The sequence below is a fragment of the Tachyglossus aculeatus genome, chromosome 2 (genome assembly GCF_015852505.1).
Source record: "Tachyglossus aculeatus isolate mTacAcu1 chromosome 2, mTacAcu1.pri, whole genome shotgun sequence".
Lineage (NCBI taxonomy): Eukaryota > Metazoa > Chordata > Mammalia > Monotremata > Tachyglossidae > Tachyglossus > Tachyglossus aculeatus.
This window is the reverse complement of record NC_052067.1, coordinates 40,700,151-40,715,544: the sequence shown is the minus strand read 5'-3', so window position 1 is coordinate 40,715,544 and position 15,394 is coordinate 40,700,151. Positions and strand designations below refer to the sequence as shown.

Sequence of the window (15,394 nt, the reverse complement as noted above, 5' to 3'; positions counted from 1 at the left end):
TATTTGTTCAGCACTTACTCTGTACCAGGCACTGTGCTGAGTGCGGGGGTAGATACAAGCTAATCAGGTCGGACACAGTTCATGGCCCACACGGGGCTCACAAATGGTGTGACTTCTCCACAGCGGGAGAGAGTGAGGGAGGTGGAGGGAGAGAGAGGGATAGAGAAAGAGAAGCAGTGTGGCCTTTTACCATGAGCCCCATGTGGGACAGGGACTGTGTCTGATGTGATTTTCTTGTGTCTAACCCAATGCTTATTACTGAAAAGGCACTTAATAAATGAGATCATTATTAGTGATAGTGGAAGGAGTCCAGGCCCGCGTTTTAATCCCTTCTCACTCCCCATGCCCCAGGGAGGGCCTTGTGGAGGGGAGTGGGGACCTTTGTGTCTGCATAGGGCCAAGCGCTGTATCCTCAATGCATCCATCAATCAGCCAGTGGTATTTCCTGAGCATTTCTAGACTGGCAGCTCATTTTGGGCAGGGAATGTGCCTGTTATATTGTTATACCGCACTCTCCCAAGCACTCAGTACAGTGCTCTGCACACAGTCAGTGCCCAATAAATAATACCACTGATTGATCCATAGGTGGGAGTGACAACCCTGAGCAATCCTCAGAGAAGCAGCGTGGCTCAGTGGAAAGAGCACGGGCTTTGGAGTCAGAGGTCATGGGTTCAAATCCCGGCTCCGCCACTTGTCAGCTGTGCGACTTTGGGCAAGTCACTTAACTTCTGTGGGCCTCAGTTACCTCATCTGTAAAATGGGGATTAAGACTGTGAGCCCCATGTGGGACAACCTGATCACCGTGTAACCTCCCCAGCGCTTAGAACAGTGCTTTGCACATCGTAAGCGCTTAATAAATGCTAAAAAAAATCCTGACAATCCCTCTCAAAAATCAGCTCGTTGTAGGCAGAGAAGCAGCGTGGCTCAGTGGAAAGAGCCTGGGCTTTGGAGACAGAGGTCATGGGTCCAAATCCTGGCTCTGCCAATTGTCAGCTGTGTGACTTTGGGCAAGTCACTTCACTTCTCTGAGCCTCAGTTACCTCATCTGTAAAATGGGGATTAAGACCATGATTCCCTCAAGGGACAACCTGATCACCTTGTAACCTCCCCAGTGCTTAGAACAGTGCTTTGCACATAGTAAGTGCTTAATAAATGCCATTATTATTATTATTATTATTACCAATTCTGTTACAGTGTACTCTCCAAAATACTTAGTACAGTGCTCTGTCCAAAGCAAATGCTCAATAAATATGAATGACTGATTGAGCGTTTACTGTGTGCTGAGCTCTGTACTAAGCACTTGTGAGAGTACAATCTGAGTTGGTAGACATGCTCCTTCCCCACAACGAGAAGCCATGTGGTCTAGTGGACAGCGCCCGGGCTTGGGAGTCAGAAGGCCCTGGATTCCAATTCCGGCTCTGCCATTTTTCTGCTGAGGGGCCTTAGGCAAGTTACTTCACTTCTCTTGGCAAAAGGGGGATCAATACCGTGAGCCCTGTGTGGGACATAGACTGTGTCCAACTTTTCATTCATTTATTCAATCGTATTTATTGAGCACTTACTGTGTGCAGAGCACTGCACTAAGGGCTTGGGAAGTACAAGTTGGCAACATATAAAGACGGTCCCTACCCAAAACGGGCTCACAGTCTAGAAGGGGGAGACAGACAACAAAACAAAACATGTAGACAGGTGTCAAAGTCATCAGAACAAATAGAATTGATCAGCTTGTATCTTCCCCAGCGCTTAGTACAGTGCCTGGCACATAGTAAGCGCTTAACGGATACCAGAAAGAAAAAATAAAAAATAACAACGATGAGCTGCCAGTGTAGAGGCAGGTGAATTGGGGAGAGGACGCATCAGGGCTTATCTCTGCAGCTTGGAAGAGAGGCTGTGTTACCCTGAACTGTTGGGCCTGGGGGGGCCTCTTACCTGGTCTGTTGGCAAATGTGGCAGAGCCAGGCCTTCTCCGGCTTCTGGTAGGAACCGCAGCCCTTGCAGATGTTGTATTTGCAGTCCCGGCACTGTCGCTTGCTGTTGAGCAGGAAGGTGAAGGGGGAGCAACAGCGCATGCAGCAGCGCTCGGTGAACTCCTGGTGCTTGCAGAGGACGCGGCACTTGCTGCCCTCTTCGTCCAGCTTCTGCTTCATCTCACTGGGGAAGGAAGGACACCTCATGTCAGGAAGGAGGGCGGCCTCCCAGCTTCCCCCTCCGCCCCGGCCCCGGATCCGACGATGCCGGAGATTGTCGTGGCCTTCCCACCCCGAGAACTCGATGATGATGTTGGCACCTGTTAAGCACTTATTTAATCATATTTATTGAGCGCTTACTGGCGGAAGAGCACCATACTGAGAGCTTGGGAGCGTACAATCTAACAATAAACACGTTCCCACTGACTGCACGCCCAGTGCCGTGGCTGATGAGAGCGGAAAAAATCCCCATCCCTGGTGGGGTTGACGGTCTAAGCGGGAGGGATGACAGGTATTGAGTCATAGCTATAATTTATTTATTTATAGTAATGTCTAAGGCTGCAATTTATTTATTCACATTGGTGTCTATCTTCCCTCTAGAGTGTTAGCTCACTGTGGGCAGGGGATGTGTCTATCACATTGTCCTATTTTAATAATAATAATTATGGTATTTGTAGACTGTGAGCCCACTGTTGGGTAAGGAGTGTCTCTAAATGTTGCCAATGTGTACTTCCCAAGCACTTAGTACTGTGCTCTGCACACAGTAAGCGCTCAATAAATATGATTGATTGATTGATTAAGCACTTACTATGGGCCAAGCACTATTCTAAGTGCTGGGGTAGATACAAGGTAATCAGGTTGTCCTACGTGAGGCTCACACTTTTAATCCCCATTTTACAGATGAGATAACTGAGGCACAGAGAAGTTAAGTTACTTGCCCAAAGTCACACAGCTGATAATGGTGGAGCCAGGATTAGAACCCACGACCTCTGGCTCCCGAGCCCGTGCTCCTTCCATTAGGCCACGCTGCTTCTCCAAATAAAAATAATGATGGCATTTGTTAAGCGCTTACTATTCATTCATTCAATCATATTTATTGAGCGCATACTGTATGCAGAGCACTGTACTAAGCCCTTGGGAAGTACATGTTGGCAACATATAGAGACAGTCCCTACCCAACAATGGGCTCACAGTCTAGAAGGGGGAGACAGACAACAAAACAAAACATGTGGACAGGTCAAGCACTGTTCTAAGCGCTGGGGTAGATACATGGTAATCAGGTTGCCCTATGTGGGGTTCACACTTTTAATCCCCATTTTACAGATGAGGCAACTGAGGCACAGCGAAGTTAAGCGGCTCGCCCAAGGTCACACAGCAGACAAGTGGTGGAGCCGGGATTAGAACCCACATCCTCTGACTCTCAAGTCTGTGCTCTTTCAACTAAACCATGCTGCTTCCCAAGCACTTAGAACAGTGCTCTGTATATAGTAAGAGCTCAGAAAATACGATTGACTGACTGAGTCCCCATTTTCCAGATGAGGAAGGCAAGGTACAGGAAAGCAAACCCAAGGTCATACAGCAGGTAAGATGTAGAATCAAGATTAGCACCCAGGTCTCCTGTCTCTCAATCCTGAGCTCTATCCACTAGACCACACTGCACCCTTATAGGTTGTCTCATTTTCTCTTCAAAGATCCCTGAGAGGAGTGGGGAGAGATCACTGCAAGCCCATTAGACTGGAAACACAAGGGCCAACACCATGCTTTCCATTACAACACCCTACGAGTTTGATAAGATAGACCACAGCCAGATTCTTCCTGGGGGTTTATTTCATTTCATTTTGTTTTGTTCTGTTCTGTTTCATCTTATTTATTTTAGTTATGATATTCGTTAAGTGCTTACTAGAGCATCTGGGAGTCAGAAGGTCATAGGTTCTAATCCAGGCTCTGCCACTTTTCTGCTTTGTGAGCTTGGGCAAGTCACTTTCTGTGCCTCAGTTCCCTCAGCTGTAAAATGGGGCTTAAGACTTCGAGCCCTATATGGGACAGGGACTGTGTCCAATCTGATTATCTTGTATCTACCCCAGTGCTCAGTGTCTGGCTCATAGTAAGCGCTTAACAAATACCATTCTTCTTCTTCTTATTCTTATTATTATTATGTGCCAGAAACCATATGAAGCACTGGGGTGAATACAAGCTATCGGGTTGGATATAGTCCCTGCCCAACATGGGGTTCAATCTTAATGTCCACTTTACAGATGAGGGAACTGAGGCACAGAGAAGTGAAATGAGAATCAGTGTGGCCTAGTGAGCTTTGTGAGCTTGGGCAAGTCACTTAACTTTCTGTGCCTCAGTTCCCTCAGCTGTAAAATGGGGCTTAAGACTTTGAGCCCTATATGGGACAGGGACTGTGTCCAATCTGATTATCTTGTATCTACCCCAGTGCTCAGTGTCTGGCTCATAGTAAGCACTTAACAAATACCATTATTCTTCTTATTATTATTGTTATTATTATTATGTGCCAGACACCGTATGAAGCACTGGGGTGAATACAAGCTATCAGGTTGGACACAGTCCCTGCCCAACATGGGGTTTAATCTTAATGTCCATTTTACAGACGAGGGAACTGAGGCACAGAGAAGTGAAATGAGAATCAGTGTGGCCTAGTGAGCTTTGTGAGCTTGGGCAAGTCACTTAACTTTCTGTGCCTCAGTTCCCTCAGCTGTAAAATGGGGCTTAAGACTTTGAGCCCTATATGGGACAGGGACAGTGTCCAATCTGATTATCTTGTATCTACCCCAGTGCTCAGTGTCTGGCTCATAGTAAGTGCTTAACAAATACCATTCTTCTTCTTATTATTATTGTTATTATTATTATGTGCCAGACACCATATGAAGCATTAGGGTGAATACAAGCTATCAAGTTGGACATAGTCCCTGCCCAACATGGGGTTCAATCTTAATGTCCATTTTACAGATAAGGGAACTGAGGCACAGAGAAGTGAAATGAGAATCAGTGTGGCCTAGTGAATAGAGAACGGGCCCATGGGTCAAAAGGCCCTGGATTCTAGTCCCAGCTCTGCCACTTGTCTGCTGTGTGACCTTGGGAAAGTCACTTCATTTCTCAGGGTTTCAGTTACCTCAGCTGTAAAATGGGGTTTAAATGAGTAGGTTTCCACATTTGGGCTGGGGCACTCTTACTCAGTCCGTGCTCACTTTAGACCCCAGAGTATTTTGGGACTTACAGTTACAATGTCCCAGATCTAGGTGGGGATTTTTACCATAGGTCTCTATTCCTTTCTCTCTCTCACAGTCACCAAGAGAGAATGGGAAGGTGCTCAGGTTTAGATCAAAATGAGAGCTTTGACGTATCTGTTTTTCTCGCCTGCAGTGAGTTCTCAATCGATATAGCTGACTAATACGACAGAGAGGGTAGCTTCCTGGATTTGTTACAGCTGTACTTGTTCCAGGACAAGTACATCTGCTCCAAGAGGCCTATCCCTCTTGAAGGGAAAGAGATGCCGTGTGGGCTCGTGGATAGAGCACGGGCCTGAGAGTAAGAAGTACTTGGGTTCTAATCCCGGCTCTGCCACTTGTCTGCTGTGTGACCTTGGGCAGCCACTTCACTTCTCGGGGTTTCAGTTACCCTGCCTGTAAAATGGGGATTAACATTGTGTTTACCTTGATTTAACCAAGCCAGTGCTGAGTACACACTTAACAAATACCAAAGTTATTATTATTATTATTATTCCCCAATTAAGCCCTCTTTTCCCCAGCTTGCTCTCCCTTCTGCATCATCTGTGCACTTCGATTTGTGACCTTTGGATGCTTGATATTCACCCCATCCCCAACTCCGCAGTACTTATGGACATATCTTTAAATTATATATTATAAATTATTTATTCATAATAATGCCTGTCCCCCTTCTAGACTGTAAGTTCATTATGGGCAGAGAAGGTGTCTTCTAATTCTGTTGTATTGCATTCTCTCCCAAGCACTTAGTTGGTGCTCAATAAATGCTACTAATTGATTGTTCCCCCTACCCAAATCATCAGTAAAAAAAGATATGAACTTGGATTTGCACCCTTCATTCACCTCACCCTCAGCACTTATGTACATATCCATATTCCTATAATTTTCTGTCTCCCTCTCTAGATGGTAAACTCTTTCTGGGCAGGGAACATGTCTACCTACTCTGTTACATCATGCTCTCTCAAGTGCTTAGTATAGTTCTCTGAACATAGTAAGCACTCAGTAAATGCCATTGATTGATATAGACTCAACTTGAATGATGACTCTAGACTGTAAGCTTGTGAAGGGCAGGGAACGAGTCTACCAACTCTGTAAATGTACTCTCCCAAATGCTTAAAACAGTGCTCTGCATGCAGTAAGCACTTAATAAACCACCGATTGATATAAGACTGATTGATGAAGCAGTGTTGCCTAGTGGATAGAACATGGGCCTGAAATTCAACAGGACATTGGTTTTAATCCCGGCTCTGCCACGTCTGCTGTGTGACCTTGGGTACGTCATTTAATTTCTCTAGGCCTCCGTTACCTCATCTGTAAAATGGGGATTAAGACTGTGAGCCCCATGTGGGATACAGGCTGTGTCCAACCTGATTAGCTTGTACCTACACGAGCACTTAGAATATTGCCTGGCACAATCATTCATTCATTCAAATCATATTTACTGAATGCTTACTGTGTGCAGAGCACTGTACCAAGTGCTTGGGAAGTACAAATCAGCAACATACAGAGACGATCCCTACCTAACAACGGGCTCACAGTCTAGAAGGGGGAGACAGACACCAAAACAAAACAAGTAGACAGGTGTCCAAATCCTCAGAATAAATAGAATTATACCTATATACACATCATTAACAAAATAAATAGAGTAATAGCAAGTATTCAACAAGTACTATAATTCTCATTATTACTGGCCAAGTCTCCCAACCTCCAGGGACAAAGTTCATTGAGCGGGTAATTTCTGAAGCAAGGCTGATGGGAGAGCAATAAAGGAGCAATATAAAGAGACGTTATTATTCTGTAAGCCAAGAGCATTACGGGAGACAGGAAGACCATCTGTCCTGGGCCCTTGCCATTAAGTGAAGAGCACAAGACTGAGCTGGTGGCTTGAATTCAATTGGGGAAAGCGGAAACTGTTTCCCACAGTAAAGACCCTCCAACCGACTGATGAATAATAATAATAATAATGGCATTTATTAAGCGCTTACTATGTGCAAAGCACTGTTCTAAGCGCTGGGGAGGTTACAATGAATCAGAGGCCCGATGCACCTATCGTGGGGGTAATGAGGTTAAAGAGGGCTAAGTTCAGGGGAAGTTGCGCTTTGATGCTCATTTCTTTAGCGAAAGCAAATGGACTGAAGCCACCCAAGCGATGCCCTCATAGCCAGCTGTCTCGCCTATGAGATTAGGCCTTCCTGCAGCCCGGCCGACTTATTTCTGTGAAAGCCTGGAAATCGCAGGTGGCTTTAAAAAATAAAATCGATTGTTCTTTCTGCTCCCGAATGACTCCAGAGGAGGGGAAACTGGAGATTGGATCTGCCAGTTAATAGGCCTGAAAGAGAAGTCCGGCACAGAGACACTACAGACTAAAGGAGAGATGCCATACCTGAGCCATTGCTCATTCCATTTCCCCAGCCTGGAACTCTCCCTCCCTTCGAATCCACCAGCGCACAACCCTCTGCATCTTCAAAATCCTTTTGAAATGCCTCCCTCCACAGGAAGCATTCCCCAGAGAATTTCTCCCTGCTCCAATTGTGTCATCCCAATAGGTTCTCTTAGCATTTTACCCATATATTCATTTATTTACTCCACTGATTTTTCCACGCTGCCGCCTTTATCAGTTGTATCTAGGTTCTTCCTCCTGGTCCCAGTATGCACTGGGGTAGATACAATCAAATCAAGTTGGACACAGTCCTTGTTCCTTAACCCCAGTTTACAGATGAGGGAACTGAGGCTCAGAGAGGTGAAGCCACTTGCCCAAGGTCACAGAGCAAGCAAGTGGCAGGCTCGAGATTAGAACACAGGTCCTTCTGATTCCCCGTCCTATGCTCTATGTATGCATTAGGTCACACTGCTCCTCAGGTTTGAGGGCTTATTGTGTGTACACACCATCCCTACCCACAAGGAGCTTGAATTAATTCTCTTAATCAACCCTTGTAAATTGGGTGTCACTAAGGGTGTGAGTTGGATTATAAAAGGAGATGATGAAAAGCCTTTGGTTGGAAGCTGGAGGAAGATGAGGATAGAGGGGGGTGAATCCAGCAGCATCGAACAATTTCTCTATTAAAAGAAGCTGTGCACTAGGGGTGCAAAAAAGGGGAAATATGGATTAAAAAACTGTAGCAAGAGAGGTGACAGATTCTCTACCCATATTTCCCAAGAAGTGATTTGCCCAAGGACAGGCCCAAACAATCCTCAAAATGAAATAATAATGACAACAATACTATTTGTTTATCCTCCTGATTGAGTAACAGTTCAGAAAACAATTTAGGCAGGCCAGCCACCATCAACTAATGCCGAGTAATTTCATTTTTATTAAAAATGGGTCCCCCTGCCTATTTCACTTCCTCTAGGCTTTCAAACACATTACCCAGCCATCTAAAGAAACCTTGTCTTGAGGTGACAGCCCCACACAATTAACCTAACTGTAAAATACTGCAAATACTGTATTGACCTTCTTTGGGGAATCCAACATTCGTTCAAAAAGAAAAATGGAATTCTCTTTGAAACACTAAACAGCTACTCTTTCCTCTCTGGGAGTTCATTCAAGGGTACGTAGTAATAATAATGGTAACTGTAATGCTTCTTAAGGGCTTTACTATGTGCCAATCACATACCAAGTGCTGAAGATAGAGCTTGGGCCTGGGAGGTCATGGGTTCAAACCCCGGCTCCGCCAATTGTCAGCAGTGTGACTTTGGGCAAGTCTCTTAACTACTCTGGGCCTCAGTTACCTCATCTGTAAAATGGGGATTAAGACTGTGAGCCCTCCCTGTGGGACAACCTGATCACCTTGTAACCTCCCCAGTGCTTAGAACAGTGCTTTGAACATAGTAAGCACTTAATAAATGCTGTCAAAAAAAAAGGACCTGGGTCCTAATCCAGACTCTGCCACTTGCTACTGTGTGACCTTGGGCAAGTCAATTCACTTCTCTGTACCTCAGTTATTTCATCTGTATAATGGAGATTAATAAGTCCTCCCTTTAATTTAGACTGTGACCTTCATGTGGGACAACCTGATCATCTTGTATTTACCCCAGCACTTAGCACAGTTTCTGCCACAAAATAAGTGCTTTAACAAATACCATTAAAAAAGTGTTACCTTTTCTAGCATTTAGAAATGAAAGCATATTGTATTTATCCAGGGCTTAGCACATAGTAAGCATTTAAATACAATAATAAAGGTGATAATAACAATAGTGATGATGATGATAATAAAATGATGCACTGTGTCTCTAGACAAAGCAAATAGTCTTGTGGCAGGTGAACAGTTGCATTTGATGCTGATGTCTATTTTATGACCTTGAAAGACATTTCAAATTAAAGAGCCAAAGGAGAACAGAGTGTTTGGCAGTATGTAATGATGAAAACAGCTCAACCCAGAGGCAGCCAGCAGTTTTCTGAGGGGAGATTTATATTGCAGCAGGGGGAATTTGTGTTAGATTGAAGTGGTTCATTTCTGTAATGTTAAGGATCATAAACCATTGGACTAAATTACCCAGAAACCACATGGGACAGTCTTTTTAGTTGAGTAAAAAATTTCTGTGGGGCAAAAAGGATCAAAAAAGTAAGGTTCACATATTTGTGATAAATATCAATCAATATTTATAGAGCACCTACTATGTGTAGAGCACTGGGCTTAGCATTTGAGAGAATGGACGGAGTCTTTGACCACAGGAAGTTGTACAGGCAGAAGCTATTAGTAGGTTTAAGATGGGTTTGGATATGCTTGTGACCCTTCTACGATGAAAAGGAAATGAAGAGAAGTAAAAGGGAAGAATTGGGTATGTTAGATAGAGTATCCTTAACCACAGAATGGGTAAGGCAACCATTACACAGTTCCTCCAGGCATCCTAGCTTGTCCTTTGGTTAGAGTACAGGCCTGAGAGTCCGAAGGACCTGGGTTCTAATCCCAGCTCTGCCACTTGTCTGCTGTCTGAACCTGGGCAAGTCACTTCACTTCTCTGTGCCGCAGTTCCCTCATCTGTAAAATGGGGATTAAGAATGGAAGCCCCACGTAGCTCAGGGACCATATTCAACCCAATTAGCTGTATCTACCCCAGCACTTAGTACAGTGCCTGGCACATAGTAATTGCTTACCACAAAGCATAAAAAAGCCACACCTACCCAAGTGTGTTAGGCAAAATGTAATTCCACCATCACAGTTTTGAGAAAAGGTAGATGATGACAGTGTTAATATATAAAATAATGATGATGGTATTTGTTAAGCGCTTACTGTGTGCCAAGCACTGTTCTAAGTGCTGGGGTAGATACAAGGTAATCAGGTTGTCCCACGTGGGGCTCACATTTTTATTCCCTATTTTACGGATGAGGGAACTGAGGCACAGAGAAGCTAAGTGACTTGCCCAAGATCACACAGCAGACAAGTGGCAGGGCAAGGATTAGAACCCATGACCTCTGACTCCCAAACCCATGCTCTTTCCACTAAGCCATGCTGCTTCTCAACACGTCAATAGTATGCCATTAAGCTTACTTTGCACAACAGAGTTGAAATAGCCCTTGACTCTGCAAAGAGTCTTCTTTATGAAAACTTCCCTCAAACCAATCTATAAAATGGGGATTAAGACTGTGATCCCCATGTGAGACATGCAATGTGCCCAACCTGATGAGCTTATATCTCCCTATCTCCCCAGTGCTTAGTTCAGTGCCTGGTACAATCTACTAGTATACACTGCATAATGTTACTTAAGAGTAATTCCACTTCATTGGGCTTGAGTTAGGATTACTCAATGGGGAGAAGTAAAACTGAATCTTGATTGCAACTTCTCTGATTCAGTTGATGCCAATACCATTGGAAAATTGCTGTAGTATTAATTGCACATTTAAAATTCCTGTTGAAGAGGTAACTGAAGCTTCAAGATCTTGGCTTCAAGGTCATCTATCAACTTGGGAGAAACAGCATGACCTATTGGATAGAACACGGGCTTGGGAGTCAGAAGGACCTTAGTTCTAATCCTAGCTCTGCCACTTGTCTGCTGTGTGACTTTGGCTAAATCACTTAATTTCTCTGGGCCCCAGTTGCCTCAGCTATGGATTAAGACTGTGAGCCCCATGTGAGACATGCACTGTGCCCAACCTGATGAGCTTATATCTCCCCAGTGCTTAGTTCGGTGCCTGGTACATTGTAAGTGCTTAAAAAATACCATAAAGAAAAAAAAAATTAGTCCTTCCCAAATCTCCTCACACTGTTTCCTCTGTTCTACTGATTTCAGCCATACATTTGGTCCAATCAAATCCTCTGCTTAATGTTCATCCAGCAGGTTCTTTTGGAACATAAAACATGCTGCGAGGTGAACTGAGCCTTCTGCAGGCTTCTCCATGCTGTGTGAGGATTCAATAAATATTAAAAATAAAGCCAACATTCCAAGACAAATTCTACTTTTGACTGAAAATAAAGTCTCTCAAAATATGTTGAGAGATGGGAAAATATTTGAGTGCTTTCACAGAGAAGCGGCGTGGCTTAGCAGAAAGTGGATAGGACCGGGATTCAGGAGACCTGGGTTCTAAGCACATCTCTGCCACTTGCTCGTTGTATGACTTCCATGTGTTTTCCAATGTGTAAAATAGAGATTGGCTCCCTGTACTTCCTTCTCTATAGATTGTGAACCTCATGTGGGACAGGGACTATGTCTGATCTGACTGCATTGTAAAGACCCAGGGTTTAGCATAAAGTAAGTGTTCAACAGATACAATTACTCTAATTTAGCAATTTTATTTTTATAGAAGATTCTGAAATCCCTCTTGCCTCTGTGCCCCCAAAGAACACACTTTCCATACCTCACATCCAAGCATATAATATAGACAGTCCTGGTTCTATATAAAAAAGGTGACCCATTTTGTGTCCTTTGGTAAAGTCACCAATCATCTGTTTAAAAAAAGAAATGGATGAGAAGCAGCATGGCCTAGTGGAAGGAACATGGGCCTTGGAGTTAGAGGACCTGGGTTCTAATCCTGGATCCATCAGTTGACTGCTGTATGACCTTGGGCAAGTAACTTAACTACTCTGTGCCTAAGTTTCCTCATCTGCATAAACAGGGATTTAATACTATCCTACCACCTACTTAGATTTTGACACCCATGTGGGACAGGTAGTATGGGTCTGACCTGATTAGCTTGTATCTACCCCAGTGCTTAGTGCAGTGTTTGACACATAGTAAGTGCTTAAAAAATATCATTAAAAAACTGTAGATCATAGTGGTTCGCATGTTTATCAACCCAGTTAAAGAGAGATTTAACAATAATAATAATAATAATTGGGGTATTTGTTAAGTGCTTATATGTGCCAGGCACTGTTTTAAGTGCTGGGGTAGTTCCAAAGTAATCAAGTTGGATACATTCCCTGGGGCTCACAGTCTTCATCCCCATTTTATAGATGAGGGAACTGAGAGTGCTCAATAAATATGATTGACTGACTGCCTGAGGCCCAGGAAAGTGAAGTGACTTGCCCAAAGCCACATATAGCAGAGGAGTGACGGAGCCAGGATTAGAACCCAGGTCCTTCTGACTCCGAGGCCCGTGTTCTACCCATTAGACCACGCTGCTTCTTATTCATTTTTTACAAATAGAGCTTTCTGAAGTAAATTGGTAAGGAGCCACTGAAATCCATTTGACTTCTACATATAAAGACCTTTTCCGAGATGTCTTTTCAAGGTGGAGGTTTTTTCGTTAGGCCAGGGAGAGGTGTTGTCCTTGGTGCTGATTCTTGCTCTGTTCTTAAGCTAAGGATTTGAAAAGATTTGTAATTCAGATTTTTCCTCTATGGAGCAACTCCCACAGAGGGAATAAGAGGAGGAATAAGACTTCAGGAAGTCTTGATTGGTTAAACAAACAGTTCTCACTGGAACCTAAGTGTAAAGAGCAAAAGGACCACGCTGCCCAAGTTCTCCCATAATCCGAGGGAGAAGTGGTGGGAGAGAGAGGAGAGACAGAGGAGGCTGATGTTTGCTGCAGAATCTGAGATACGACAAGTGGTACCTGGATGGAAAATCATTACCTTTTATTCCCTGCCGACAATTCCTGGATGAATAGGTTAATTTTGTCTTCTCCAGACAGGGTCAAAAATGAACTCTTCCTCTGAAAAATGTATTTCAAAAGCATGCTCACCATGTCCCTACTTGGCTTTTTTGATGCTGCCGATTCCAGGCCTGTATATACCTGAAGACAGATCTAGTCTCTAACACATCAAGTGTTCAGGACGGAAATTAAACCAAGATGGAAGCATACATTTAGGCTATTTAATTCTCAGAAGACTATCCTACAAAGGAGGTCATTGTAAAGCATATTAAATTGCACAGAGGCCCGGGAAATTTGGATGATTTAGTGGCTACAAAGACATTTCTTCGTCACTGAGATTTCTGCAGATGTATAACAACTAATAGGTTATATCTAATTAGATTGCGAGTAGCTGGAGTTTGCTAATTCACGGGCTGGCGTGCACTATAAATTAAACAGGAGGATGTGGGCAAGGGGTCGGCGGTGAGATAGATGAGCTCGAGGAACAGTGAGTAGGTGGGTGTTAGAGGAGCAAAGTTTATGGATTGGGTTATAGTAGGAAAGTAGCAGCTACTTAGAAATGTGGAAATGTAGAAATGTGGAAATGTAGAAAGGTACACTCTCCCTTAACTGGAACCAGGATTATTGCTACCCTGGGATGCCTAGAGCTCCTAACTCACCTAGCTCTAGCTCTCTAGACTGCGAGCTCGCTGTGGGCAGGGAACGTGTCTGCTTGTTGTTGTATTGCACTCTCCCAAGTGCTTAGAACAGTGCTTTGCACACATTATTATTATTACTATTAAGTGTCATTGAGTCGTTTCGGATTCATAACAACTCCATGGATATACTTTCTCCAGAACATCCTATCCTCTGCCATAATCTGCAACCTTTCTAACAGTTCTTCTGTTATCGTTGTTATGGTCTCTATCCATATAGCTGCTGGTTACCTCTTCCAAGTTTTCCCTGGACTTTTTCTAGCATTAGTGTCTTCTCCAGAGAATCAGTCCACCTGACTGCACACAATAAGCACTCAATAAATATGATTAAATGATCTCCTCAACTCAACTAATAACAATGACAAAAATGATAACAATAATAATAATTGTAGTGTTTGTTAAGCACTTACTCTATGCCAGGCACTGTACTAAACGATGGAGTAGAGACAAGATAATTGGGTTGGACATAGTCCCTGTCCCACATACGGCTCACAGTCTTAATCCCCATTTTACACATGAGGCCACTGAGGCCCAAAGAAGAGACGTGACTTGCCCAAGGTCACACAGCTGGAGGAGCTGGGATTAGAACTCAGGTCCTTCTGGCTCCCGGGCTCATGCTCTACCCACTAGTCCATACTGCTTCTCTGAGTTGTCTAAGCAAGAAAGCTTTGGGCACGAGTGCTCCAGCCTCAGGGCCCATTTTGAATATCGGAGGATGAGGAAGGGAAGAACATTTCCAAATGCAAAACTGTAGAGCTCTTCAGAGGTAATTGCAAAAGCAAGCGCCTGAAGGGCCCAGAGAACAAGAGCAGCTCTTGAGAAAGATTGCCATTTGCAGCCGGGAAGCAAAAATAATAGTGCCATAATGGACTAACACTTGGATTGCTTGAAGATTTCAAAGACTGGGATCCCCACCCAAATCTTCCTCTCTTCCTCCTTTTCCTTCCCCCATATCATCTTTCCTTCTTCCCTCTGGAAACCCACCCCTATATGGATGCTTCCTTGAGGAATGTTGTTTCCTGGAGCAATGAAAGTTAATAAGGCCATTTTTCAGTAAAGTTAACGATGTGGCAAAAGCACGTTGAGTAATGTGAAAGGACTGGGGTATCAGAGTCGGATGATTTTAGAGATGGTGAGATGATTGGTGATGTGCCAAAGTTGGTGAGTGGCTGAGATTTCGGTGGAGTTGAGGATTGTTCCTTTCCTTCGGACTAAGGTCTGAACCACAGAACTCTCTTCTGCTTGTCTCAGTGAAGTGACGCGAGGTAAGGGGTGGATTGTAGAGGATGCTGGATGGAGTCGGAAGAGAGGAAACTGAGAGTACCTCAATCTCTTCTATCTCACAGCAGACATCTTGTCCATGTCCTGCCTCTGACCTGCAATGCCCTTCCCCTTCATATTTGACAGACAATTCCTCTCCCCACCTTCAAAGCCCTTACAGCTCCTCAAAGAGGC

General features: G+C 44.1%; 1 protein-coding gene across 2 annotated transcripts in view; it reads right to left on the bottom strand.

Moving 5' to 3' along the window:
• The window catches only part of LOC119922897 (myosin VIIA and Rab interacting protein), a 229,545-nt gene that overhangs the window by 111,412 nt on the left and 102,739 nt on the right, over positions 1-15,394 (bottom strand). For both annotated transcript variants that reach the window (XM_038742511.1, XM_038742521.1), the window contains exon 3: positions 1,930-2,151. In XM_038742511.1, the coding sequence (XP_038598439.1) occupies positions 1,930-2,151 (222 nt within the window). The remainder of the gene's footprint in view (positions 1-1,929; positions 2,152-15,394) is intronic.